The sequence below is a fragment of the Schistocerca serialis genome, chromosome 1 (genome assembly GCF_023864345.2).
Source record: "Schistocerca serialis cubense isolate TAMUIC-IGC-003099 chromosome 1, iqSchSeri2.2, whole genome shotgun sequence".
Classification (NCBI taxonomy): Eukaryota; Metazoa; Arthropoda; class Insecta; order Orthoptera; family Acrididae; genus Schistocerca; species Schistocerca serialis.
Window position 1 is genome coordinate 431,250,376 of NC_064638.1, and position 27,772 is coordinate 431,278,147.

Genomic DNA, 27,772 nt, shown 5'->3' on the forward strand with positions numbered 1-27,772 from the left:
TGAAGATCCATAACAACAACAACAACAACAACAACTAAAATAAAATAAAATAAAAATAAATCTATAAAATAAATAAAAAGAAAGAAAATGGTATACAGTGCTGTGGAACCAAGGGGGTTAATACCAAATACAGGTGCATGATTGGAAATAGTTACACAATGTCAAGTACACATGGCTGAATTGATGAAAAGAGTGAAAAGGCTGTTAATGATGCTGAAGTAATGGGTTACAAGGAGGATTAGATAGCAAAGTGTTGGATTATTTGATGTACAATGATTATAATTAGACTGGAAAGAATTTGTCTGTGCCAGTAAATGGCACCAAATTATTGGAAAGCCAATAAATCCAGCTTTCTAGGAAGTTGTTATGCAAAGTACATGAGAACAGGTCATGGAGGGAGACATACATTAAAAATTACTTTAAGGTCAACTGGGAACAGAGTCACTGGAAGAATAAGACAGAACAGCAAACATAAAGCCAGCTCCTTATAAAGATAACTTTTTAGTAAATTTGTTATGAATTGTTGGTGGAAAGAAAACGGTTGTAAGAGAGAAGAAAAAGAACAGTAAAAAGGTGGATTAGACAAAGTGTGACAGTAAGACTACATTTAAACTACAATTAAAGGAATTTATATATATCTTTAGGTTTATGAAACTAATATAATGTGCTGGGTGTGAATGGAGTGCATATTAATCATGATTCTAAGCGTTTAATTCTGTGTGTGTTTTCTCGATTTGCAGTTCTATTAAGCCTTTCACCGCTGTGGGTGTGTAAACACATCCTGCTGCACTGTTCCCCTGGTGTTGCGCCAGATGAGTTTTCCTACAGTGCTATGGATGTCAGAATGCATCCCGAGCCGCTGACCTCTCCCTGCTGCGGAAGAGGTAATTCCATATCTCAGCGAATAAAAGTTTTGAGTATTTATTATGCAACATAGGTGCTACATTGCATGCTATCATACGGGGAAAAAAAAGAAGAAGAAGAAGAAGATAGCTTAAATTGCTATTGAGATATGACAATCGTTATGACTACACGATTCGCCATTCGCAAGGAAATGAAGGTGTATTACTTCTGACTGTCCTTCAGACATAAAACCGAATAACTCGAGAAGGAAATGAGATATCATTCTGCTCTCAATTTTAAATAAAATTTCGATATATTATCTACTTTTCACTGCTGCAATGTACGAGCTAAAATTAACCATACACAAAGTTTAGACAATGGGTTTTACCTCACCAAACTCTTTAAAATTTTGAACAATGTTTTATGTAATTTAATTCAGCACACTCATTATGACATATAATAAAAAGAAATTCACTTCTTTATCGAGACAAAATATAAAACTATAAATATGAAAAAAATCAAATTTTTTCTCATCAAAGTTTACAAAAATCAGATGATAAGTGTTTCATATTGGCCAGAATACCATCTCTCATCACAGGCACCAGCATTTGGTGAGCAGTAAAGCCACAACAAAAGCTGCCACAGCCTGGAACGCATAGAGCACGCTTGGAGAAGTGAAAGGGTTAACTAATAATGTTTTGTTGCATTCAGGAATGTTTACTGAAGAATTTTGTTTTTTTATCTATTGTTACAATTTTACAAGGTGATGATAATTTGTCTATTCAGCAGTTAGGTAAAAGATAAGCTGGTTCATGGGAAGTGGGAGTAGAATATGAGATTTGTCAGTAATGACTCACGAAATGTGGGGTAATATTTGTGTGTGGATCATGTAGACATAAAACATTCTTGTCCCTATTTATAATAATTTACATCATCAGTATATTGTGAGGAGGACAGGGTTAGCATTGTATACTTGAAGAGTTCTGGCTATATAACAACTACGATGTGTTCATTTGCAGATGCTTGTTATAACTGCAGTTGGTCAGGATACACACTGGTCAAATTACATATATCGCCACTTGCATAACTGTGGAGATCAAATTCTGAACTAAGCCAGTGAATTGGGCATTTAATTTTATGCATTTAGTTTATTTGTAATGTCTGGATAGTTTTCGATTTTATATATATATATATATATATAAGTTCAATTTAATTTGGTAACTTGTTTTCAATTTTATGTCAGAGTGAATGTGACGGATGAAAATGGTGAGTGAGTGAGTGAGTAGTAGACGAGATGCTATTTTTGGCTCATTTGGATCTTATGTCAAGAAAATTGAAGCTGTCTTGCGCCAGAGCACTGGATATCGCAATAGAGATTCGGTCCTGGTACTGCATAATTAGGCAAAAGACAGTGATGGCAGTCGAACAAGATAAGTGATTGTGGTGGAAGTACACTTATGAGTATTTAAAATAAAATTGTTTCATAGAAACCTCTGTCTCTGTGGTGAGTACTGAATGACTGGAATCTGTGCTCAACTGAGTAACTTTTTTATCACAATTTTTCTAGTAAAATTTGTTCGGGATGCAATACTTATTCCCATTGTAATAGTTTTCAAGACTAAACAGTACGCTACAGATAAATAAATCCAAATGTACTGGGTAAATACAATTTATCTGATATTCTACACAACTCACATATATGTTACCGTGAATGATCGAAACTGGAGAAAGTCGACTTTCACCAGAGAATGTCAAGAGATACCAAATACGTCGGTGAAAGATCAAATATTTCATTACATTGTTGTACATTCGGACCCTCTCCACTGTGTGTCAACAATCACAGATATGCTCTGGAGGAGGTCCAAAACAGAAGAGTCAAAAAAACAAGCGACTGGCTCTCTCCCGCCAAATCCTTTGTTCTGCTCGAATCCATCATCTTTATCAGTCTTCTGCAAGCTTTGATAAAGCGAGCAACGTTTTATTTATTTTTTTTTTTTTTCAATACCCTAATTTATACTAAATGGATACGGCAGTAAATTGTGATCTTTTTCACAAAAAGTTAAATGCATTAATTGTGGGTAAACGAGAAGAAAATTGTTTTTATTTTTCTCACGAAAAGTATTCTAAAATACTTTCTGAAGTGGTTTCTGCTAAAATTAAATGCAACACACCTTTGGATTACACACAATTAAAACGTTTTGATGTTTTAAAAATTAATGATGAAGAGAAGTTAATTATGCCATTAAAACCAGAGGAAACGAACATACAGTATCATGTTACCAATGAAGAATTGTACAGTATACTATATGAAACTCACATCAGAATAGGCAACGGAGGAAGAACACGTATGCTTGAAGAGTTGCAAGTTAAATACAAAAATATTACATATGAAGTTGTAATGTTGTATTTAAATTTATGCAAACAGTGTCAAATGAAACACAGTGCACCTATGAAAGATATTGTTGTGAAGCCAATGGTTAGTTCTGAATTAACCTCAAGATGTCAAGTTGATCTGATAGATTTGCAGTCAAAGAGAGATGGCGAATATAAGTTCGTAATGGTGTATCATTTACCTACGTTTGTCCAGCTACGATCTTTGAAAACTAAAAGAGCTGAAGAAGTAGCGCATCACACTCTTTCAATATTTTTAACATTTGGCGCACCAGCAATATTATAATTAGATAATGGTAGAGAATTTAGTAATCAAGTCATATCCGAAATATGCGCTATGTGGAAAGATGTTAAAATAATTCATGGAAAGCCTCGTCACAGTAAAACACAAGGCTCAGGTGAAAGGGCCAATCAGGATATACAGAATATACTAACTGCATGGATGAACGATAATGATACAATTATGAAGCCATGTTTGGCATTAAAGCAAGAAGAGGCATAGCATCATCTTTTTTGCCTGGCGAACAAATTGCAAATATTGAAAGTGAAGAAGAATTTGAAGAAATTTCCAATACTTCTGAAACCGAAGAACAGCTTGAAGAAACTGTTAATGCTCATATACAGGGCTATTACAAATGATTGAAGCGATTTCATAAATTCACTGTAGCTCCATTCATTGACATATAGTCACGGGACACTACAGATACGTAGAAAAACTCATAAAGTTTTGTTCGGCTGAAGCCGCACTTCAGGTTTCTGCCGCCAGAGTGCTCGAGAGCGCAGTGAGACAAAATGGGAACAGGAGCCGAGAAAGCGTATGTCGTGCTTGAAATGCACTCACATCAGTCAGTCATAACAGTGCAACGACACTTCAGGACGAAGTTCAACAAAGATCCACCAACTGCTAACTCCATTCGGCGATGGTATGCGCAGTTTAAAGCTTCTGGATGCCTCTGTAAGGGGAAATCAACGGGTCGGCCTGCAGTGAGCGAAGAAACGGTTGAACGCGTGCGGGCAAGTTTCACGCATAGCCCGCGGAAGTCGACGAATAAAGCAAGCAAGGAGCTAAACGTACCACAGCCGACGGTTTGGAAAATCTTACGGAAAAGGCTAAAGCAGAAGCCTTACCGTTTACAATTGCTACAAGCCCTGACACCCGATGGCAAAGTCAAACGCTTTGAATTTTCGGGGCGGTGGAGATCATGATCAGAAATTCATGTCATGGCCTCCACGCTCTCCCGACTTAACCCCATGCGATTTCTTTCTGTGGGGTTATGTGAAAGATTCAGTGTTTAAACCTCCTCTACCAAGAAACGTGCCAGAACTGAGAGCTCGCATCAACGATGCTTTCGAACTCATTGATGTGGCATGCTGAGCCGAGTGTGGGAGGAACTTGATTATCGGCTTGATGTCTGCCGAATCACTAAAGGGGCACATATCGAACATTTGTGAATGCCTAAAAAAACTTTTTGAGTTTTTGTATGTGTGTGCAAAGCACTGTGAAAATATCTCAAATAATAAAGTTATTGTAGAGCTGTGAAATTGCTTCAATCATTTGTAATAACCATAAAGATGATGTGACTTACCAAATGAAAGTGCTGGCAGGTCGACAGACACACAAACAAACACAAACATACACACAAAATTCAAGCTTTCGCAACAAACTGTTGCCTCATCGGGAAAGAGGGAAGGAGAGGGAATGACGAAAGGATGTGGGTTTTAAGGGAGAGGGTAAGGAGTCATTCTAATCCCGGGAGCGGAAAGAGTTACCTTAGGGGGAAAAAAGGACGGGTATACACACTCACACACACACACATATCCATCCACACATATACAGACACAAGCAGACATATTTAAAGGTCTTTAAATATGCGCGAGTGTATACCCGTCCTTTTTTCCCCCTAAGGTAAGTCTTTCCGCTCCCGGGATTGGAATGACTCCTTACCCTCTCCCTTAAAACCCACTTCCTTTCATCTTTCCCTCTCCTTCCCTCTTTCCTGATGAGGCAACAGTTTGTTGCGAACGCTTGAATTTTGTGTGTATGTTTGTGTGTCTATCGACGTGCCAGCGCTTTCGTTTGGTAAGTCACATCATCTTTGTTTTTATATATATATATATATAATAGAAGGAAACATTCCACGTGGGAAAAATTATATATAAAAACAAAGATGAGGTGACTTACCGAACGAAAGCGCTGGCAGGTCGATAGACACACAAACAAACACAAACATACACACAAAATTCAAGCTTTCGCAAGGTAAGTCTTTCCGCTCCCGGGATTGGAATGACTCCTTACCCTCTCCCTTAAAACCCACTTCCTTTCGTCTTTCCCTCTCCTTCCCTCTTTCCTGATAAGGCAACAGTTTGTTGCGAAAGCTTGAATTTTGTGTGTATGTTTGTGGTTGTTTGTGTGTCTGTCGACCTGCCAGCACTTTCATTTGGTAAGTCAAATCATCTTTGTTTTTAGATATATATTTCCTACGTGGAATGTTTCCCTCTAATATATATATATATATATATATATATATGAGCGGTGGTCACACCAAAAACCATATACCAAAGAAAAATATTGAAGAGGACCTACAACCTACAATGTCTTCCATCAAATTCTGTCTGAAAACACAAGTTGATTTCTTCAAAAAGAGAGGCCGCGAAAGAAAATCTTCTACAGCAAGCAACAAAGATGTTACGAACCTCACAAAAGCAATTTCTTCCTGCTCAAATTGGTGATAATGTATGAATACAAGTCCCTGATGTTGACCGTGGTTGTACAGATAGCCGTAATGTGTTACCGGTTGTTGTTGGAATAGAAGACTCAGACTTCTATAAATTGACAAATAAAAATGGTACCCTCAAGCAGCTTTACACACATAATCAGTTCATAATTTGTAAACAAAAGTTACTTTCCATTGATGAGATTTCTTTTTAAGAAATGTCGCTGAGAAGCAGTTGCAGCTAATCCGAGAAGCGGGGGACAAGGCTGTACACGCTGTCATTGCAAAAGGAAGTGTTCCACAAATAAATGCAGTTGTAAAAGCAAGGGACTCTTGTGCAATTCAAAGTGTAATAATAGTTTAAGTTGTTGCAATAAATAAGAGTTGAATCGCATTAGTAATTTTTATATAACTTATATAGTCTTCAAATATTAATGTTGTTCAACAGCACACTTAGGGCTATGGCCATAAACTAACTATTGGTACGAAACTGGTGCTAAGGTTGGTTTAAAAGAGGGTGGGGGAGGGGGGACCAAACTGCTAGGTCATCGGTCCCTCATTCTGATTAAAATAATTGCACAAGAGTGGGAGTAAAATAATCGAGACATACAAAACACAGCTGGAAGAAAGGAGAAAACCACAAGAATGACAGAAGGGCAACAAACACTAAAATGGACATAATCGGACAAGAAAACCATAGAAACACGCAAGAAACATGTAGAAGAGATCAAAACAAGAGAGCAGATTACCATGGCTGGCTGACCATGAGAATAAAAACGAGAAGCCAGCCATTCTGCAACACATTAAAACCTCCACCCTAAAAGCACTAGTGTGGGGACACTTCCTGGTGAGAGGAGCCAAAGAAGACTTATGCTTCTCTGGCTGAGAAGTGGGGACTGACACTGACATGCCCGATGGTTGGGAGGGGGGGGGGGGGGGGGGGGGTTGCTCCTGAAGTAGGTTGTGCAGGAGCAACAGGGAGGGAAGTGCCCCCCCCCCCTCCCCCACCATCAAAGGGGCAGGTCGGGTCTGACGGCTCTGAGAGCCAACTGTACATGGCAGAATGGAAGATGGCAGAACCGTTGTCGTAGCGGCGGCATAGGTTGATGTCATATGCACAGTATGTAGCCTCTCACATTTTCTCTTAGCCTCAGTGTAGGCCAGTCGATCCAAGGTCTTGTATTCCATTATTTTTCTTTCTTTCTGGAGAATCCTGCAGTCTGGCAATCAAGGCGAATGGGACTCTCCGCAGTTGATACAGATGGGAGGTGAGGGACAGGAAGTATTGTGATGTGAAGGACATCCACAATCCCACCAGGTGACACTGGAAGTACAACAGGAAGACATATGGCCGAACTTCCAGCACTTAAAGCACCAAATCAGGGGAGGGATATGGCTTTACGTCACAGCGGTAGACCATCACCTTGACCTTCTCGGGTATGTGTCACCGTCAAACATCAAGATGAAGGCACCAGTGGCAACCTTATTTATTATCCCTCTGACCCCGGTGGACGCACTGGACAAAATGGACACCTCGCCATTCTAAACTGGCATGCAGTTCATCATCAGACTGCAAAAGAAGGTCCCTTTGAAATATGATACCCTGGACCATATTTTAAACACTTATGGGGCTTGATGGAAACAGAAACATCCCACAGCTTGTCAGAGGTGAGTACTGCCCGTGACTGAGCAGAGGATGCTGTTTTGATCAAGACCGACCCTGACTGCATTTTGGACAAGCCCTCTGCCTCCCCAAACTTGTCCTCTAAATGCTCCACAAAAAACTAAGAACCCTGTCAACTCTCTTACATATGAGATACCGGATAAGCTTCGCTGCCATCCTTAGCCTGGTGTTCTTCCCATGGTGTGGCCATGGGGGGAAACGATGTGGGGTCATATTTCTTAACTTTGAAGTTAGACCTTGACCGCTTAGAGACTGCTGTTGTTTGACCACCAGCAAGAGATGACGTACTACAGTTCATGGCGTGTCATCCGGCCTGATGCCACCCATTCCAACCAGGGGCCCTCCCCACGGACACCACCCAGCCACAGCAAAGGACACCTGGCAGGATGGCCATTACCGGGAGTCCCAATGCCCCAGGGTGACGGGCATCTACTCCTTGGCATACATGGGGAGTTAACGGTGCAGGCATCAGCTGAGTGACCCCTGTGTGGTCAGGGGGCTACAACCAGCAGCATACATGGTGGCCTCACCACAATGGACTGGCTACCATGCTGGATATCAGGCACAAACGAGCTAAGTAGTCCATTATCGTTGACAGTGCAGAAAGCGATAATACACAGAGGATGGAGGAAAATGCATCCAGGAGGGTGACCTCGCACAATAGCTGGAGAATGAGCGGAAGCGCAGATCCATGCCAACGAAGGAGACAAGAGGTCTCAGCGCATGATGGACAATATGAACCATGTAAGGCATCCTTCTCCGATCGACTCGCTCTTAGGGAAAATTTTGAAAATTGAGGTCAAACCATACAGGGGACCATCACATAATGGCCGAAACGTGTGAGACTCCTTTTAGTCATCTCTTATGACAGGCAGCAATGCCTTGGTCCTATTCTAACCCCCGGACTCGTAGGGCGGAAAACTAGTACTCACTAGGTGATTGTACACCTTTTGTGGATATTTTGTAAATAAAATTATTTTTTTCCTGTTTTTTTGCTCTGATAGTTTAGTATTTAAGTGTCTTCAGCACATTATTATTATTTCTTTCTTTTCTCAGACGTTATATCTGGTCAAAAATGGAAAGTGACGCGGACCTTGATCAAGCGTGACTTCCTTTTAACTGTACGGTATATGTTACATTGCATTAAGGAACTTTTGGGTAATTGAACATGTATCAATAATTACGGATTTCTGTATTTGTATATATAAGTTTGGATGTAGCTGTATTGCATTGATGTACTGGTGGATATTGTGTGGTATGACTCCTGTAGTTGTCAGTATAACTGGTATAATGTCAACTTTATCCTGATGCCACATGTCCTTGAATTCCTCAACCAGTTGGATGTATTTTTCAATTTTTTCTCCTGTTTTCTTTTGTATATTTGTTGTATTGGGTATGGATATTTCGATTAGTTGTGTTAATTACTTCTTTTTATTGGTGAGTATGATGTCAGGTTTGTTATGTGGTGTTGTTTTATCTGTTATAATGGTTCTGTTCCAGTATAATTTGTATTCATCATTCTCCAGTACATTTTGTGGTGCATACTTGTGTGTGGGAACGTGTTGTTTTATAAGTTTATGTTGTAAGGCAAGCTATTGATGTATTATTTTTGCTACATTGTCATGTCTTCTGGGGTATTCTGTATTTGCTAGTATTGTACATCCACTTGTGATGTGATCTACTGTTTCTATTTGTTGTTTGCAAAGTCTGCATTTATCTGTTGTGGTATTGGGATCTTTAATAATATGCTTGCTGTAATATCTGGTGTTTATTGTTTGATCCTGTATTGCAATCATGAATCCTTCCGTCTCACTGTATATATTGCCTTTTCTTGGCCACGTGTTGGATGCATCTTGATCGATGTGTGGCTGTGTTAGATAATACGGGTGCTTGCCATGTAGTGTTTTCTTTTTCCAATTTACTTTCTTCGTATCTGTTGATGTTATGTGATCTAAAGGGTTGTAGAAGTGGTTATGAAATTGCAGTGGTGTAGCCGACGTATTTATATGAGTGATTGCTTTGTGTATTTTGCTAGTTTCTGCTCGTTCTAGAAAGAATTTTCTTAAATTGTCTACCTGTCCATAATGTAGGTTTTTTATGTCGATAAATCCCCTTCCTCCTCCATTTCTGCTTAATGTGAATCTTTTTGTTGCTGAATGTATGTGATGTATTCTATATTTGTGGCATTGTGATCGTGTAAGTGTATTGAGCGCTTCTAGGTCTGTGTTACTCCATTTCACTACTCCAAATGAGTAGGTCAATTTAGTATAGCATTAGTATTTATAGCTTTTGTCTTGTTTCTTGCTGTCAATTCTGTTTTCAGTATTTTTGTTAGTCTGTGTCTATATTTTTCTTTTATTTCTTCTTTAATATTTGTATTATCTATTCCTATTTTTTGTCTGTATCCTAGATATTTATAGGCATCTGTTTTTTCCATCGCTTCTATGCAGTCGTTGTGGTTATCCAGTATATAATCTTCTTGTTTAGTGTGTTTTCCCTTAACTATGCTATTTTTCCTACATTTGTCTGTTCCAAAAGCCATATTTATATCATTGCTGAATACTTCTGTTATCTTTAGTAATTGGTTGAGTTGTTGATTTGTTGCTGCCAGTAGTTTTAGATCATCCATGTATAGTAAATGTGTGATTTTGGGTGGGTATGTTCCAGTAATATTGTATCCATAATTTGTATTATTTAGCATGTTGGATAGTGGGTTCAGAGCAAGGCAAAACCAGAAAGGACTTAATGAGTCTCCTTGGTATATTCCACGCTTAATCTGTATTGGCTGTGATGTGATATTATTTGAATTTGTTTGGATATTAAGTGTGGTTTTCCAATTTTTCATTACTATGTTTAGGAACTGTATCAATTTAGGATCTACTTGGTATATTTCCAATATTTGTAGTAACCATCAGTGGGGTACACTATCAAAAGCTTTTTGGTAATCAATGTATGCGTAGTGTAGTGACCTTTGTTTAGTTTTAGCTTGATATGTCACCTCTGCATCTATTATTAGTTGCTCTTTACATCCTCGTGCTCCTTTGCAACAGCCTTTTTGTTCTTCATTTATAATTTTGTTCTGTGTTGTATGTGTCATTAATTTCTGTGTAATGACTGAAGTTAATATTTTGTATATTGTTGGTAGGCATGTTATGTGGCGATATTTAGCTGGGTTTGCTGTGTCTGCTTGATCTTTAGGTTTCAGATAAGTTATTCCATGTGTAAGTGTATCAGGGAATGTGTATGGGTCTGCAATGTAACTGTTAAATAATTTAGTTAGATGTGAATGTGTTGAGGTGAACTACTTTAGCCAGAAATTTGCTATTTTATCTTTTCCAGGGGCTTTCCAATTGTGAGTAGAATTAATTGCTTGGGTGACTTCAAGTTGCAAAATTATCGCTTCAGGCATTTGTGGTATCATCTTGTATGCATCTGTTTCTGCTTGTATCCACCGTGCATGCCTGTTATGTTGTACCGGGTTTGACCATATGTTGCTCCAGAAGTGTTCCATGTCTGTTATGTTTGGTGGATTGTCTATTTTAATGTGTGTGTTATCTATTGTCTGGTAAAATTTCTTTTGGTTTGTGTTGAATGTTTGGTTTTGTTTCCTTCTATTTTCACTTTTTTTGTATCTTCTAAGTTGTTTGGCCAATGCTTGTAATTTCTGCTTCTTTTCATCTAATTGCTCTATCGCTTCTTGTTGTGAGATTTTACCTAACCTTTTTCGTTTTTTTCTGACATTTCATTTCTTATAAATTGTGTTAGCTGTCCGATGTCTTTTCTCAGTTTTTCTATTCTGATCTGTAGCCTGTGTTGCCATGCTGGTTTTGTGGGTTTCTTCTGTGTGTTGGCTGGTTCTGATCTCTGCCTAGTGTGTATATTTAGTGTAGTGAGTGCTCCTATATAAACCAGTAGTTGTGACTCTTCCATAGTTGTGTTTTCATTTATTTTGTTGTGTATGATTGTGTTGATAGTTTTTATTGTTGTTTCGACTTGTGGGTTATTTGGCAGTCTATGCAAGAATGGTCTAATGTCTGTATTTGTGCCTTTGTATTCTATATATGTCAGCTGAAATTTTTCTTCTATATCTAACATATGTGTCACTTCGTGTTCTATTTGTGCTTGTTCTGGTGGCTGTCTTAAGATTTTGTTTTCCTCTGATTGTTTAATTGATGCGTGTTGTTCTTTGTTTGTTTGCTCTGGGATGTTTGAGTCCATTACTGTATTTTCTTCTTCTTCTGATTGCGCATTATTTTGTTCCAGTATTTGTTGTACTTGTTGTTTGATGGTTTCTAATTCTGACTGGGGTATCCTGTTATCAGCTAGTCATTGTTCTGTTAAAAACTAATTCTGGTAATAAATGTTGCGTATACTTGTGATATGTAGCCAGTTGCGTTGGTTCCTAGGTTTGTTGCTTGGTAATAACAGAACATGAGGTGTCGATTAACTTCATCTGACCATCTCATCCTCCGTCTTTGTTTTCCTTCTAGGGTGGTTGCAGGAAGCATATCCTGCAAAACACCAATATTTGGATTTAAATCATTTTCCAGTTGGCTAGCAGTATCGTTACCATTGTGGGCGGGCATAGGGTTCAAGCGTCGTCCCCGAATATGACAGCGCTTGTCCGAGGCTTCATTAGTTCTGTCCTGAACCAACTAATCACACTAAAAGGGGCGTTAGCCCTATTGGTGGTTTGTTCTTTTCGTTGCCTTTTACGACTGGCAGATGCAAGTCTACTGTATGGCTTCATGATAATGGCATGCTTCTAGGTAAACTATTTCGGAGGCAAAATAGTCACCGATGTGCGTCACCACAGGGGAGGTACTCAAGAGGATGTTTTAATCAGGAAAAAAAAAACTGGAATTTTATGAGTCAGAGAGTGCAATGTTAAGCCCCTTAACTGCGTAGGTAGGTTAGAGAATTTAAAAAGGGAAATGGACAGGTGGAAGTTAGATTTAGTGAGAATTATTGAAGTGTGGTGACAGGAAGAACAGGACTTCTGATCAGATGTGTGCAAGATTGTAAATACTAACTCAAGTAGGGGTAGATTCAATAATCAACAAGACAATAAGAATGCAGATAATCTACTATGAACAGTCCTCCAAGTCTATTTGCACACTAGTTTTGCAGATGAAGAAGAGATTGAAAGAATATATGACGAGATAAAATAAATTATTCTGATAATTAAGGGAAGTGAAAGTTTAATTGTGATGCATTAATTGAATTCAGTAGTAGGAAAAGGAAGAGAAGGAGAAACAGTAGGAGGACATGTACTTGGGGAAAGTAATGAAGCCATCTGGTAGCATTTTGCACAGAGTGTAATGTAATCATTGCAAACACTTAATTGAATTTAAGAATTGTGAAAGAGGGTTATATATGTGGAGGACACCAGGGGGCACTTCAAGGGTCCAGACTGATCATACGCTGACCAGCACAAAAAAAGCAACACCCAACAAATTATGTGAGATCATTGTGTAATTATCTACTTAATCAGAGTGAAGCACTCCAACCAATTTTTTGAGATGGGGTATGTTATTGGGATTGCGAGCAAACAATGAAGCGTTGATTGTTTATTACACTAGCCTCAACTGTTGTATCCCAGGCAACCTAGAAAACATATCATTGAATGTGAGCGAATAATGTTTTCCCACTCTTGTACTGCTTATTGTCGTATCCTGAATTACCCCCCTTTCAATCACACGTGTTTGTAGGATCTTTCTGTGAATTTTGTAATCAGCTTTCTGGAGTAAACATGCCGTTAAGTTCTGAAAAAACTGTTGCTTTGGTGGAATATGGCCGCAGCATGCATTACGTTGCAGAAGTGTTGAAGACTACACCTTCCACGATTTCGAGAAGCGTGCAAAGGTACAGGGAAACTAAAGGCTTTGCAAGGAGATCCAGGAACAGGCCCAAGAAGAGCAACATAGAAAAGAAATGGCTGCTTCTTAGAACCTCAAGTTCTCCGCAACCATCACACAACCACTATTAAAGCACAAAATTGACTCCACCACATCCAAGAGGTCACCTGTTAGTAAGAGTTGACGAAGACTGGAGGAAGCCTATCTTCAGTCCAGTCCAAAAGACTTGCTACAGGTCGTGCTGTTCACCGATGAGTCACGATTTGGCCTCCGATCACCTGACAGGAGAGAGAGAGTCTGGAGAAGACCAGAGGAAGGGTATTACCCTTGCCTTTTCATGCAGGATACCTTTTCAGGGTGGTTCTGTGGTTGTGTGGGCACGAATCAATACAGCTGCAAGGGTGGGTTTGGTCTTTGTGGAGCATGGGAGCCTTACTGCACATTGGTATGTAGAGGAAATCCTTCTGGTCCATGCCATACCTTTCACTCCATTTATTGATGGTAATTTTACACTAATGCTTTACAATGCACACCCACATTTTGTGAGAATTGCCCAAGAGTTATTAGATGAAACAGAGATTCAAGTTATGGGTTGACCAGCTCAAAACTTTGTTTTGAATCCTACTGAGCGCGTTTGGGACCAGCTGGGGAGAAGAGCCCGTCAGTAGTATCCAGAGACCCTACAAGACCTACAAAACGCCCTCCTGGAAGAATGGAGAATGATTCATCAACAGGACATTACCACATTAATCAGGAGCATGCCTGAAAGGTTAAATGCTGTCACTGGTGCAAGAGGTGGCAATAAACACTTTTGAAGATGCAAACAGAGGTCTCCAACATTGTCTCTGAGGTCTGTGAAGTGAAGCATAATGTGTATATCATAATAACAGACGTGTATTACTTTTATGAGCTTACTCAAAATTTCCTTGAAGTGTCCGTCCCTGGCTTAATTTGTTAAATTTGTTTATAATCGACCTTCTTCCTTCATTGTTGGACATTTAGATGGGACTGTACCACAATATTCCATCATATGACAGTGGATTAGGATCATAAAAGTGTCATAAATTTAAAATAAAATTCAGTTTCTGTAAGAAATTTAAGTGTATTTTTCATGCTGGTTAGTGCACAATGGTAAGACAGAGATTTTTAAACCAGAGTTCAAACTGTAAGACATTTCCAGGAGCAAATGTGGACCCTGATCATAATTTATAGGTGATGAACTCCTGATTAAAGCTGAAGACATGGCAAAAAAGTAGAAATTTAAGGAGATGTAATCTGGATAAACTGAAAGAACCAGAGGTTGTTGAAAGTTTTAGAGGGGGTATTAACCAATGTTACACACCACTAACAGTGGAAACAAATACAGCAGAAGACAAATGGTTAGCTTTCTGAGATGAAATAGTGAGGGCAGCAGAGGATCACATAGGTAAAAAGACAAGTCCTAGTAGTAATCCTTGGATAACACAAGAGATATCAAGTTTAACTGACAAAAGGAGAAAATATAAAAATGCTGCTCATGAAAAAAGTGAAAGGGTATACAAACATCTAAAATCTGAGTGTGACAGAAAATCTTTGCTTTCCATATTGTGGGAGGAGGTAGTATGGATGAAAACAAGAACAAAATTTCAAGTAAATATGGGCTCTAAAACATATACTTAAAGAGCTATGAGGAATTCCTCATCTTCGCTAATGTGAAACACATCTCTTCTATTAAATAAATGCTCATGGCTCTTAAGGCACGCATTTTCAAGCCCATGATAACTAAACATTTTTTCCTTATTATGGTGTAAGGAACTTGTCCTCAGAGTCTGTAAAAGGAATTTATTTACATCCTGTAGAGGGTCTACACGTGAGAAATAAACTCAAGGATAATATTACAGAAAAACAAGAGGAACTAGGTGAAAATTGGAGATATGATATTGTAAGAAGATTTGTCAGAACACTGAAAGACCTACACGGTAACAAGGAGCATGGAGTAGACAATATTCCCTCAAAATTATTAGATCCTTGGGAGAGCCAGTCATGCAAAAATTTTACGCGTAGTTTTCAGGAACTGTGGGACATGCAAACTACCCTCAAACTTCAGGAAAAATGTAACACTTCCACTTTCAAAAAAGGCCACTGCTGACAAGAGTGAATACTAACACACCATAAGTTTAATAAGTCATAGTCGAAAAACACTGACATGAGTTAATTACAGAAAAATGGAAAAACTGGTGGAAGCTTACCTGGGGAAAGATCTGTTTCAGTTCCAGATAAAAGCAGGAACGCACAAGGCAATACTGGCACTATATCTTATTGTAGAAGATAAACTGAAGAAAGACAATCTTGGAAATTTTGAAGATAGCAGGGATTAAATACTGGGACCCAAAGATTATTTACGACTTGTACAGAAACAGACAGCTGTTACCAGAGTAAAAGGTTGTGAAAGTGAAACCAGTTGGAAGGAAGTGTGACATGGTTGTAACCCATCCCCATTACTATTCAATCAGTATATTGATCAAGCTGTGAAAGAAACCATGAAAATATTTGCAAAGGGAATTAAAGTTCAGGAAGAAGAAACAAATCTTCGACGTTTGATGATGGCATCATAATTCTTACAGACAACAAAGAAATTGGAAGAGCAACTGAATGAAATGGATAGTGTCTTGGAAGGAGATTGTAAGACGAACATTAACAGAAGATTTGATTACCCTTGTTTTCAAGAGTAATCGAATGCAGTCAAATTAAATCAGATAATTGCTGAGGGAATTTGATTAGGAAATGAGGCATTAAAAGTAGCAGATGAGTTTTGCTATTTGGGCAGTAAAATAACTGACGATGAATGAAATAGAGAGGATATAAAATGCAGATTGACTATAGCCAGGGAAGCATTTCTGAAAAAGAGGAACTTGTTAATGTATAATATAAATTTACGTGTTGACAAGTCTTTTCTGGAGTGCAGCCTTATACAGAAATGAAATGTGGATAATAACCTTTATTTACCAAGGAAAATGAACACACAGTGGGATATTTTTCAAAGTTATTTTATTTAGACAACCAGTTTTGGCACCTCAGTAATGCCTCATGCCCAGATGCACTCCACACAAAGACAATCACACGTATCCATACTGGCATAGCTGGAGCCATCAGCATCTGGATTTCGTAAAGTCATTTTTGGAGTGTTCACTTTGGAGACTTGACAACAACTGAGCACACCTGCAGTCTGAGCAAACTGCAGGATACATCATGACTTGAAGCTGTTGACCAAGTTGCCTCAGTATACTATAGTATATGATCCATGGACTTTGCGGTCGATGGGGTGGCTTGCATGCCTCAGCAATACACAATAGAGGGGTATCTGTTGGGGGACCAGGCAAATGTGTAGTTCTTGAAGAGGGGCAGCAGTCTTTTCAGTAGTTGCAGGGGCAATGGCCTGGATGATTGACCGATCTAGCCTTTTAACATAAAAGAAAATGGCCTTGCTGTGCTGGTACTGCAAAAGGGTGAAAACAAGGGGAACCTACAGCTGTAATTTTTCCTAAGGGCATACAGCTCTATTGCATGGTTAAATGATGATGGCATCCTCTTGGATAAAATATTCTGGAGGTACAATAGTCCCCCATTTGGATCTCTGGGCAGGGACTAATTGGGAGGATGTCATCATCAGGAAAAACAAAACTGGCATTCTACGGATCGGAGCGTGGAATGTTAGATTCCATAATCAAGCAGGTAGGTTAGAAAATTTAAAAAGGGAAATCGTTAGGTTACAGTTAGATATAGTGGGAATTACTGACCTTCAGTGGCAGGAGAGACAGGACTTCTTGTCAGATGAATGTAGGGTTATAAATACAAAATCAATAGGGGTAATGCAGGAGTAGGTCTTATAATGAACAAGAAAACAGGAATACAGGTAAGCTACTATGAACAGCATAGTGAACACCTTATCGAAACCAAGATAGACGCGAAACCCACGCCTACTACAATACTACAAGTTTACATGCCAACTAGCTCCGCAGAAGACGACAAGATTGAAGAATTGCTTTGATAGCAGGAAAAGGAAAAGAAGGAAAAATAGCAGATAGAAATGGACTGGGGGAAAGGAATGGAATAGAAAGCTGCCTGGTAGAATTTTGCACAGAACACAATTTAATCATCGCTAACAATGTTTCAGATTGATTATATTTTGGTTAGAAAGAGATTTATAAACCCCATTTTACACTGTAAGACATTTCCAAGGGGGGGATTCTGATCACATTTACTGGTTATGAACTATAGATTAAAATTGAAGAAATTGGAAAAAGGTTGGATGATTAGCTTTAAGAGATGACAAAGTGAAGGTAGCATATGATCAAATAGGTAAAAAAGACAAGGCCTAGTATGAAACCTTGGATAACACAAGGGGTATTGAATGTAACTGATGAAAGGAGAACATTTAAAAATGTAGCAAATGACGCACGAGAAAGGGAATACAAATGTTTAAAAAATGAGACTGAAAGGAAGCGCAAAAATGCTAAGCAGGAATGTCTAGACGATGAATGTAAGGTTTTAGAAGCATATTTCACCACGGGAAAGATAGATACCACCTACAAGAAAATCAAAGAGGCTTTTCGAGAAAAGAGAAGCAGCTTTATGAATATGAAGAGCTCAGATGGTAAACCAGTCCTAAGCAAAGAAGAGAAAGCTGAAAGATGGAAGTAGTATACAGATGGTCTATACAAGGAAGATGAACTTGAAAGCAATATTATACTCGTAGAAATGGAAGTGGACATAGATGAAGAAGAGATGAGAAAAATTTGACAAAGCCCTGAAAGATCTAAGTCGAGGCAAGGCCCAGGGAGTAGACAATATTCCGTCAGAACTACTGATAACCTTGGGAGAGCCAGCCACGCAAAACTCTTGCAACTGGCATGCAAAAATGTATGAGACAGGTAAAATGCCCTCAGACTTCAAAAAGAATGTAGTATTCCAATTCCAAAGAAAGCAGTTGCTGACAGATGTGAAAATTACTGAACTAACAATTTTATAAGTCATGGTTGCAAAATACTAACACAAATTCTTTACAGAAGAACAGAAAAACTCACATTCTTGGGAAATATTAAGTAGGGTCCCCTCCACACCCACATGTGCACAGTGACCATTCAAAAAGAGCAGTCGCCTCTTCTTTGGTTTGTACCTAAAGAGAATTCTGCCAAAAATGCAACGATTTATTTTCCCCTGATTTGTTAACCATTTGTAACTTTCAGAGAAGAATCACAAGTGGGGAATTTTGAGTACAACCTACACATTTCTTTTGTTACCATGTTAAAATTTGCTTCTTTTGCCAAAACTCAGCGGAGTTTACACAGTCTCACCTCACTAACATGTTGTGCAGATGCACTTGTGAGAGAATTCTGAAACAGTGGTTTATTAACTGAGGAACTGAGGAAAAGTAAGGTCAGCATCTAATGAAAAAGCATGTCCTTGGCACAAAATAAATGTGCAATAACTTCATTTATGTTGTTTCCAAAAACTATAGAATTTCTTGTTTCACCAGCTTTTGGTGGCCCTTAAAAATTACATTCTTTCATCGCAAAGGTCTGTAGTTAGGGCAATAACACAGTAGATAATGATGTTTTGCATAATAACCATATGGCAAAATACTCTCCTCTTTTTGTGCTATAATTTGCCAAAATCTCATTTTAATATCTCGAACCATTTATGAAATATGAAGAATGTTGTGATATTTCACTTTGGCTTTATCGCTGGCACGGTGCGATAGCACTACAACATCAGATCAATTTTCTCGAAATTGCTGACAGGCAGAGACCTCCAGTCCAGTCTACAGAAAAATTCAATATGTTAGCTAAATTTCATACTCAGTAACATACTATGTAGTATGCATCAGACAGAAAATCATAGTGACTTTCAAATTTCAAGCTATGTCTTACTTCCACGTAAATATCACAATAAATATGACCACTAACCAAATGGTGGGCATATCATAATGAACTGGACATATAAAGCTACAAGTAAAGAAAAAATGAATTCTTTTTTACTGAACAGTTTCTGTAAAATCATTTGAGAAAGATTGCAGGGCATGTGTGTCAATTCTGTCATGGCAGATGATTGTTGACCTCCCCTTCTGAACAAACGAATGAACTGCCCCAGCTGTCTGGATGAAAACTGGTCACTGCATATAGCCCACAGTATCCTGCTCAACCTGTGCACTGAACAAGCAGTAGAGGAAACCAAAGAAATATCTGAGTACGAATTGAAGTTCAGGGAGAAGAAATAAAAACTTTGAGGTTTGCCGATGACATTGTAACTCTGTCAGAGACAGCAAAGGACTGGGAAGAGCATTTGAACAGAATGTCTACAAAGGTGGATACAAGACAAACATCAACAAAATCAAAACAAGGATAATGGACTGTAGTCAAATAAAATCAGGTGATGCTCTGGTTATTAGATTAAAAAACAAGACACTTAAAGTCATAGATGAGTTTCACCATACTGGCAGTAAAATAACTGATGATGGCTGAAGAAGATTATGTAAAATGTAGACTGGTAATGGCAAGAAAAGCATTTCTGAAGAAGAGAAATTTGTTACCATCGAATATAGATTTAAGTGTTAGAAAGTATTTTCTGATGGTATTTGTCTGAGTGTAGCCATATCTGGAAGTGAAACATGGACCTTAAACAGTTTTGGTCAAAACAGAATAGAAGTTTTTGAAATGTGGTGCTATGGAAGAATGCTGAAGATTAGATGGGTCGATCACGTAACTAACGAGAAGATGATGAACAGAATTGGCGATACAAGGAATTTGTTGCACAATTTGACCAAAAGAAGGGATCAGTTGATAAGACACATTCTGAGAAATTAAGGGATCTCCAATTTAGTATTGGAGGGAAGTGTGGGTGGGAAAAATCATAGAAGGAGACCAAGAGAGGAATACATTATGCAGATTCAGGAAGATGTAGGTTGCAGTACTTATTTGGAGATGAAGAAGCTGGCACAAGATAGAGTAGTTTGAGAGCTGCAGCAAACTGAGGGATGGCGCATACTTTGCAGTACTACTAGTGTGCTCTCTGGCCCATGCCACATGTTACAGCCATTGCCGATCTTGGAAACTAGAGATGCTGGGGTAAGTGCAACACTCAAGCCACTGCTTCTGCTTCGCACTCTCTCTTTGAAAATTCATTTTCTCAGGAAACTACCACTGTTGATTGTTAACATTATGTTTATTTTATACCACAAATAATGAACATTATTGTGGCTAAGTACTTTCACCACCAATATTGAACACTACAGTAGCCAAGTACTTTTAACACAGCTAAACTAACATGAAAGACAACACTAAAAGTTCTACACACATCGCAAACTACACACTACAGACAGAAGCAACAGAATGATTGTATGGGCTGGAGCATAGTGTGGAACAGTGCCCCTTGCCACTGCACACTGCCCCACAGCCCTCCTTCCTACACATACATCACTATGGCAACTTGCCAGGGCATAAAGAGTTTGCCAAGATATGTGAACAGTATTAAACCTCACAACAGTTTGAACTTGGAACTTGGTGCTTCAAATATCAGAGCCTGATATCAACAAAACTAGAGTGCAAGGCCAATCACGTGTCAGCAGAAATTCCTAAACTTTTAGTCATGCAAGCAGCAGATTTTGTTATCACAACAGACTGTACACACACACACACACACACACACACACACACACACACACACACACACACACACACAGAGAGAGAGAGAGAGAGAGAGAGAGAGAGAGAGAGACGATAATAACATTATTGAAGTATCACTATAATATCGTCCTGAACTTACCATCAAATCGCTTGTGGTTTGTTCCAAAGCTTCTTTGTCCTGCTGTACTAATCGCAATGCTGATATGGTTTCTTCATATTCTCTCTTCATAGCTTCGTGCTCCTTTTTAAATTCTGCAATGGTTTCCTGAAGTCGGCATTTTTCTTCATCAAGGATTAGATTCAATTTCTCTAATTCCTAGCACCGAAAAATTTTTCACATTACCCAGATAATATAACACTTACATCTCAAAACACAGCAATAAAAGTATCACTCTGTGTCTAATGGCCTTGATGGGGACAGAAAGTTAAACTATGAGCTTACTTTAACACAGATGTCTACTACATGGTATGTAACAGAGCATTTAAAGTCAAGAAATTGGACATCAATTGCACTGTCACACATATAAAATGAGTAAATCTCAAATTTTTGTATATGCAAGCTGCTTCACTTCTAGTGCTGAGGACAGGATACCAACAAAGGATTGAAAGGTATGATAAACATAACAAATTTTAAGAAAAACTAAGTTTTCTGAATAAAATATCAAAAATATCATTCTCCATGAAAATGACACAGTTCAAATAAGATAGTTATCTATGTCAGTCACTCATTTTATTTCATCCCATGATGCTTTCGAGAGATTACATTCCCATTTTCTGGTGGAACAATATCATGTTACATTTTTGCTAGTTGGATGCAGCCAAGCGTTTGTTGTTGTTTCATTTCATTGCAAAAACATATAACAGGCACTCGTTAGTGCAATATGGCACTAAGATTATAAATTTTAAACAGTGATGGAATTACTTACAATCTGCTCCAGGGCACAGAGCTCTGCGGTTTGTCATAAGTACAGATTGCAAATAACTCTACCACTGTTTAATATTTATAATCTTAGTTCCATATTGTGCTAACGGGTGTCAGTTATATGTTTTTGCAATGAAATGAAACAACAAACAATTGGTTGCATCCAGCTAGCAAAAAAGTAACATAATATTGTTCCACCTGAAAATGTGAGTGTAAACTCTCAAAACACATCATGGGATAAATAAAATGAGTGACTGACATAGATAACTTTTTTATTTGAACTTTTATTGTCATAAGCAATCGCAGTTCCTTACAATAATCCAACATGGACGACATAAGGCTAAAGTATTAAGAAATGTAAGGACTACTGAAGAAATTCCCTTGAGTCAGACTCAATTATATGAGATGATATTGTTTATCAGTAACAACAATGGAAATTTTATTAGTGTGCTGTGTGCAGCGTAAGATATCACTATGGGAAAGTGATGTGCTACAAGTCTATAGTATACGTGAATGATGATTGTGGACACAAAAATATTTGTTAGTTTGAATAGTAAGTGTAGAATTGTGTACTGTTTGGAAATTTTACTTGGTTTGTGCATGAACTGCTTGCGTTTCTGCAAGGTGGCATGACAATAGCTGCTTTATCACACTTCAAGGTAACTGCTGATTAGGGGGTTTATTCCATATAGTCTCATCCAAGATTACAAGCACTACGCACCACAGGGCAATGAGTACTTTGATGACAGGTATCATGGAAACAAGAGAGGAAGCTGATCTGTCATTCTAAAGAGAACTGTCATTCAAGTTGTTGTGAGCACATGTAATATCATAACTCAAATTGCATACAAATATGGTACGAGGTGTTTAAGTACTGTAATTGATGGAACAATATAATCACTTATGAGAGGGAATGCTTTCCATTAATTTAGTACAACATTGAAAACTAGATACTTTCAGTATAGATATAGTAGCAGTGGAGAAATTCTCATCAGAGGACGATAACTCAAATGATATTGGTCCAGAATTTAAGGATAACAGAAATAGCAACCAACTCATATACAATTTCCACACATAGAACACCTTAAGTTCATATACAGACAGATTAGCTTACACATACTTTTGTTCCATACACTGACAGTGAGAAGATCCTAAAGGATGTGAGTGTGTGTGTGTGTGTGTGTGTGTGTGTGTGTGTGTGTGTGTGTGTGTGTGAGAGAGAGAGAGAGAGAGAGAGAGAGAGAGAGAGAGAGAGAGGAGGGGGGGGGGGGAGGATACATAATATATATTTATAAACATAAATATTATACAAATCTTCTTCCACACGTCCTAAGTGCCTTGATCCTCATCTGAAGTACTTGACCCAACGTTACTATGGAAACCGTGTAGCTGGGACAATACTGCTGTCGACCGCTGTGGCACCACTACTCAGCTGACTTTTGTCATCAGGAGTGCCCTCTGACAGGATCGCAGCAGAATTCTATAAGCCACACATGACTGGCATGAGTCAATTGTGATGCAATCTATGGAGTGTACTGCCTGCTAAACTTAGGTGCTACAATTTTGGATTCAGTTTGTCACAGGATTAAGTGAGGTGATGCAGTGGTTAGCCAACTGGACTTGCATTCAGGAGGACAATGGTTCAAACCTGCATCCAGCCAGCCTGATTTAGGTTTTCTGTGATTTCCCTAAACTGCTTCAGGCAAATGCCGGGATCATTCCTTTGAAAGCATGCAGCCGATTTCCTTCCCCAGCCTTCTCTAACCTGATGGAACTGATGACCTTGCTCTTTGGTCCTTTCCCCCACATCAACCAACCAACCAACAAGTTTGTCATAGGCAGAACTTCGGAATATGAACTTAATTTAGCTTGCACAGTTTCTGAAGAGTATAATGTAAATATATATTGTTGTAAATTAACCAGGACACATCCCTGCTAGTTCATATGCAACTTGCCTTGACAGAAGTGGCAATGACTTAATGCACATGACACATGCAAATTAAATCTTAAAACATTTTTGTAATTAGGTGGGAATGTAGGTTTTTCTACCATGGAACACTTACAACAACTACTGATACAAATCATGCAGGTTTATCAGGACCTAACGACAACTATATCGAGCAAGGAAAGCATAGCAAATGTAGCAGGGAAGTCTCCCACACCAACCACATTTACAGCTTTTCCACAATTTGAGAAACAATGTGTGGGATGCTTACTACTGACAACTGCTGTTATAATTCTTGGGTTTGACAAATTTCCAACTTGGAAAAACTAATACCCATGTTCTTATTAGGAAAACCTGAACTGTACCACCCAATATTGAAATTGGAGCCATTAACAAATTAAGCAGAACTGGAGTTGTCTAGAATACTTTCTTTATTGCAAGAACATTTTCCACATGAAATATATTACTGCAGTCAGGTTAGAATTAAGAGAAAGAGAGAGAGAGAGAGTGTTAGTCTGATCTTGGGGGGGGGGGGGGGGGGGGGGGGGGGGGGAGAATATTAAGAAATGTGGGCCAAATCAAACTAATTCCACAGTTTGTATTAACAATGAAGTATCACTGGATTGCTATTTTCACTCAATGCTTACGTGTACTATAAATGAACATATTAAAAAATGTGTAGGAGGAAATCGGGCTACATTGAGAAAAAAAAAAAGCTACTGCTGCTGCTTAATTTGCGCCATGGAGTTGCTCCTCATCTGCCTACCTTTCATTATTTGTGTCAATAGACAGCACCTATTTATTTGGTTTTGAATATGGATACATTTGAAATGAATATTGTTTACAACCATGATGTTAATGGGATCCTTCAGTCCTTGAATTTAAGAGTCCAGGTAATTTTAAAGCAATATTTGTGATTAATTTCCTTTTGATTGGCAGAGATTCTCACTTTCTCATTTCCTGTCCACTTATCCATAGTTCAGTAAATCTGGTACCGTATCGTGTAAACAGACACTGAACCAGTCCTCAATAACTTTATAAGCATACTAGACAAAAAAATACTGGTCCCCCCCAATAGACATCAGATTCACACTGGGTCTCTAGCCCTGATAATTATCTCAGTGTGGTGAAGCTGAAATTCAACATGTTTCTTCATGTATGCCACAGCCTGCTGAATACACTTATTGATCAATAGCATTACATCCCATAGACTGCAGGGATTTTGACTCCTACATTTCAACTGACACTGCGAGAAGTACCAGACATTTTTATGGATTTTGGATCGGATACCTTAGCGATTTGTTGAGGTGTGCTAGGGTGCTAGAGTCTTCATCAGATTGGAAATGTATGTGTGCAGGCTTGTGCTATCATCTTGGAAGGTAGAAGTATCCTCAGCGCATTCATTATGCAGACGTGAAGAACAAGCAACACTTTGTCACCAAGAATTTTGCAATAAACATTCTGGTTCATAGTGACATCAACCTGAATGAGTGGGCCCAAATCATGGTTTGGGAAACATCCCCACACCATAACAGAACCACTAATGTCTGAGCTACACCCTCCACACATTGCATGGTTAAATCACTTGTCGTGCTGTCAGTGCACTTGATTCTTGCACCATTTGACAAAAAGACTAAATCGAGAATTTCGGAACACACTACATGCTTCCAATCAGTTACTGTCCAGTTTGGTCCACTGAAAGCATGCAGCCTTTTTTTTTGCCACTGTGAGCAATGGCTTTTGCAATATACCTAACTCTAAATGCCGATTAAAATCAACTAGGTCAACGCGACATGCAGTGCCATGGTAATACAGCTAGTTGGGAAAGTGTTAAGAGGAGATGGACCTACACATACTATGTATACAGGTCCCATATTGTACATCAAGAAGCATTATCCCATACGTCATTTATGGCACAAATCATAACATCAGGTCACCATCCAATGGTTGCCATTATTGTGCCACACAAAAATATAACTGACGAAAACACATCAACTGTGTGACGAGCATATGGTGGTAACACAAATTGTTACTGCCTTCACAAAACTTTACATAACGAATCAACGTTTTCAACACAGTCAGGAGATACAACCACATATAGAAAAGTTAAAAACAGCAGCAGTACTGGGTGGACAGAACTGACACAGAGTTGTTGATGAAATAGGACTTTGCCTTCAGGATGCCACACACGAGTTTAGCCTTCCTGTCACAATTAGATCTCTCAGCCCTCCTACTTTTCAAGATCACAATGGTGCAGCAACAAATATAGCTATGAATGGTGGGCTCCGTGTGGTTCCCAAGTCGTGCAGTGACCGTAAACCATAAAATTACCAAATATGCAACTGGTTGCTGCATTTTTGGTAAATATAGCTATCACCCTTTCAAACTTGAAAGTCAGTGACCGCATTGCAAACTGGAAGGACTGTGATGCATTTTCAATAAGTGACCATAATCTCATTTGTATTACAATTACAGGCATAGATAATGATTTAGACACTAACATCCAGCAACCACGAGTGACTATACAAACCACATAAAACGAATTGGGAACTTTTAAAGGAAGAATTCAAGATACAGCCACAGCACGAAACTAGATTTGATGATGATGCAAAGCCAAAAAATTCATGCGAGTATTGCAAATGGCGCAACACAAGGCAATACCAACATCTGTTAGCAAGTCAAAAGAGTTAAAAATTCCCTGAGTCCCACCCTACAGTTCTTACGATGTGGAGCAAGGCAGGCAAGAAGATACTACCAGAGATCCTTAGGGGAAACAGAATGACAAAGAACACTGAGTTTCTATCAAACAGCCAAACAACAATATAAAATACTATTACACCAAATACAATTAGAGAGGCGGGAGGCACACACTAAGACCCAAATGGTAACAAATATTTGGGGTTTTCCATACAAACTTACAATCAAGGTTTGATAGCCCACTGTATTATCAGCTCCAAGATGATCCAATGAACATTAAATGACAGGCTGAGAGACATTAGTACAGTACCTACTCAGATCTCTGATGCAGGGTGATTCAAGATGGAATACACAGAGTACCGTCAGCATCTTTGCTCTGTATTAGTAGAAATGAAATGATCATATGGCATTTATTGGCTGGGATATCCCCTTTGGGGTTCAGCCGCCATATTCCAAGTCTTTTAGATGATGCCACTTGGGCGACTTGCTTGTCAATGATGATGAAGGACACACAACACCCAGTCCCCTGCCGGGAATCGAACCCGGGCCCCCTTGCATCGTAAGCGGTAACCCTACCACTGCGCTACAGAGGCGGCTGTATTACTTGAGCAGCATGCGAATAACAGTGTTGTGATTGCAACTGCCCAAGAGGAACTAAGGCTGACAATAATGTAATTAAGGTAGAAGAAAGTACCAAGGCACCAGGGCCTCATGGAATGGTTGCGGAAATGTTGCCTCAGCTAGTCGACCAAATTGTATCATATATAATAGTGTTATTAAATGAATTTTTTTTTTCAGTGATGGGTGCAAAAATCTGGTAAATCTCAATATCATTACACTAAAAAATGGTAAAGACAAAGACTAAAGAGAACTGAAATCTTACAGGCCAAGTTGTTTGGTAAATGTTTTAGCCAAACTACAGGAACAGTTTCTGGCCGCTGCCTCACAGATCGCAGACAATTAAGGGGCATTTAAGGGGCATGAGCTCCCTGCAGTGCAGTTTCAGGAAAGAGAAATCCACCAAGGATGTGATAAATCAGCCAGTGCATATTGTGAA

General features: G+C 38.8%; 1 protein-coding gene across 3 annotated transcripts in view; it reads right to left on the reverse strand.

Moving 5' to 3' along the window:
* Window positions 1-27,772, reverse strand: part of LOC126472401 (pleckstrin homology domain-containing family D member 1-like) — a 185,571-nt gene that overhangs the window by 139,211 nt on the left and 18,588 nt on the right. For all 3 annotated transcript variants that reach the window (XR_007586406.1, XM_050099935.1, XM_050099934.1), the window contains exon 6: window positions 21,291-21,467. Coding sequence is in view for 2 of the 3 variants with exons in the window: in XM_050099935.1 (XP_049955892.1) it covers window positions 21,291-21,467 (177 nt within the window). In the remaining variant the exon portion in view is untranslated. The remainder of the gene's footprint in view (window positions 1-21,290; window positions 21,468-27,772) is intronic.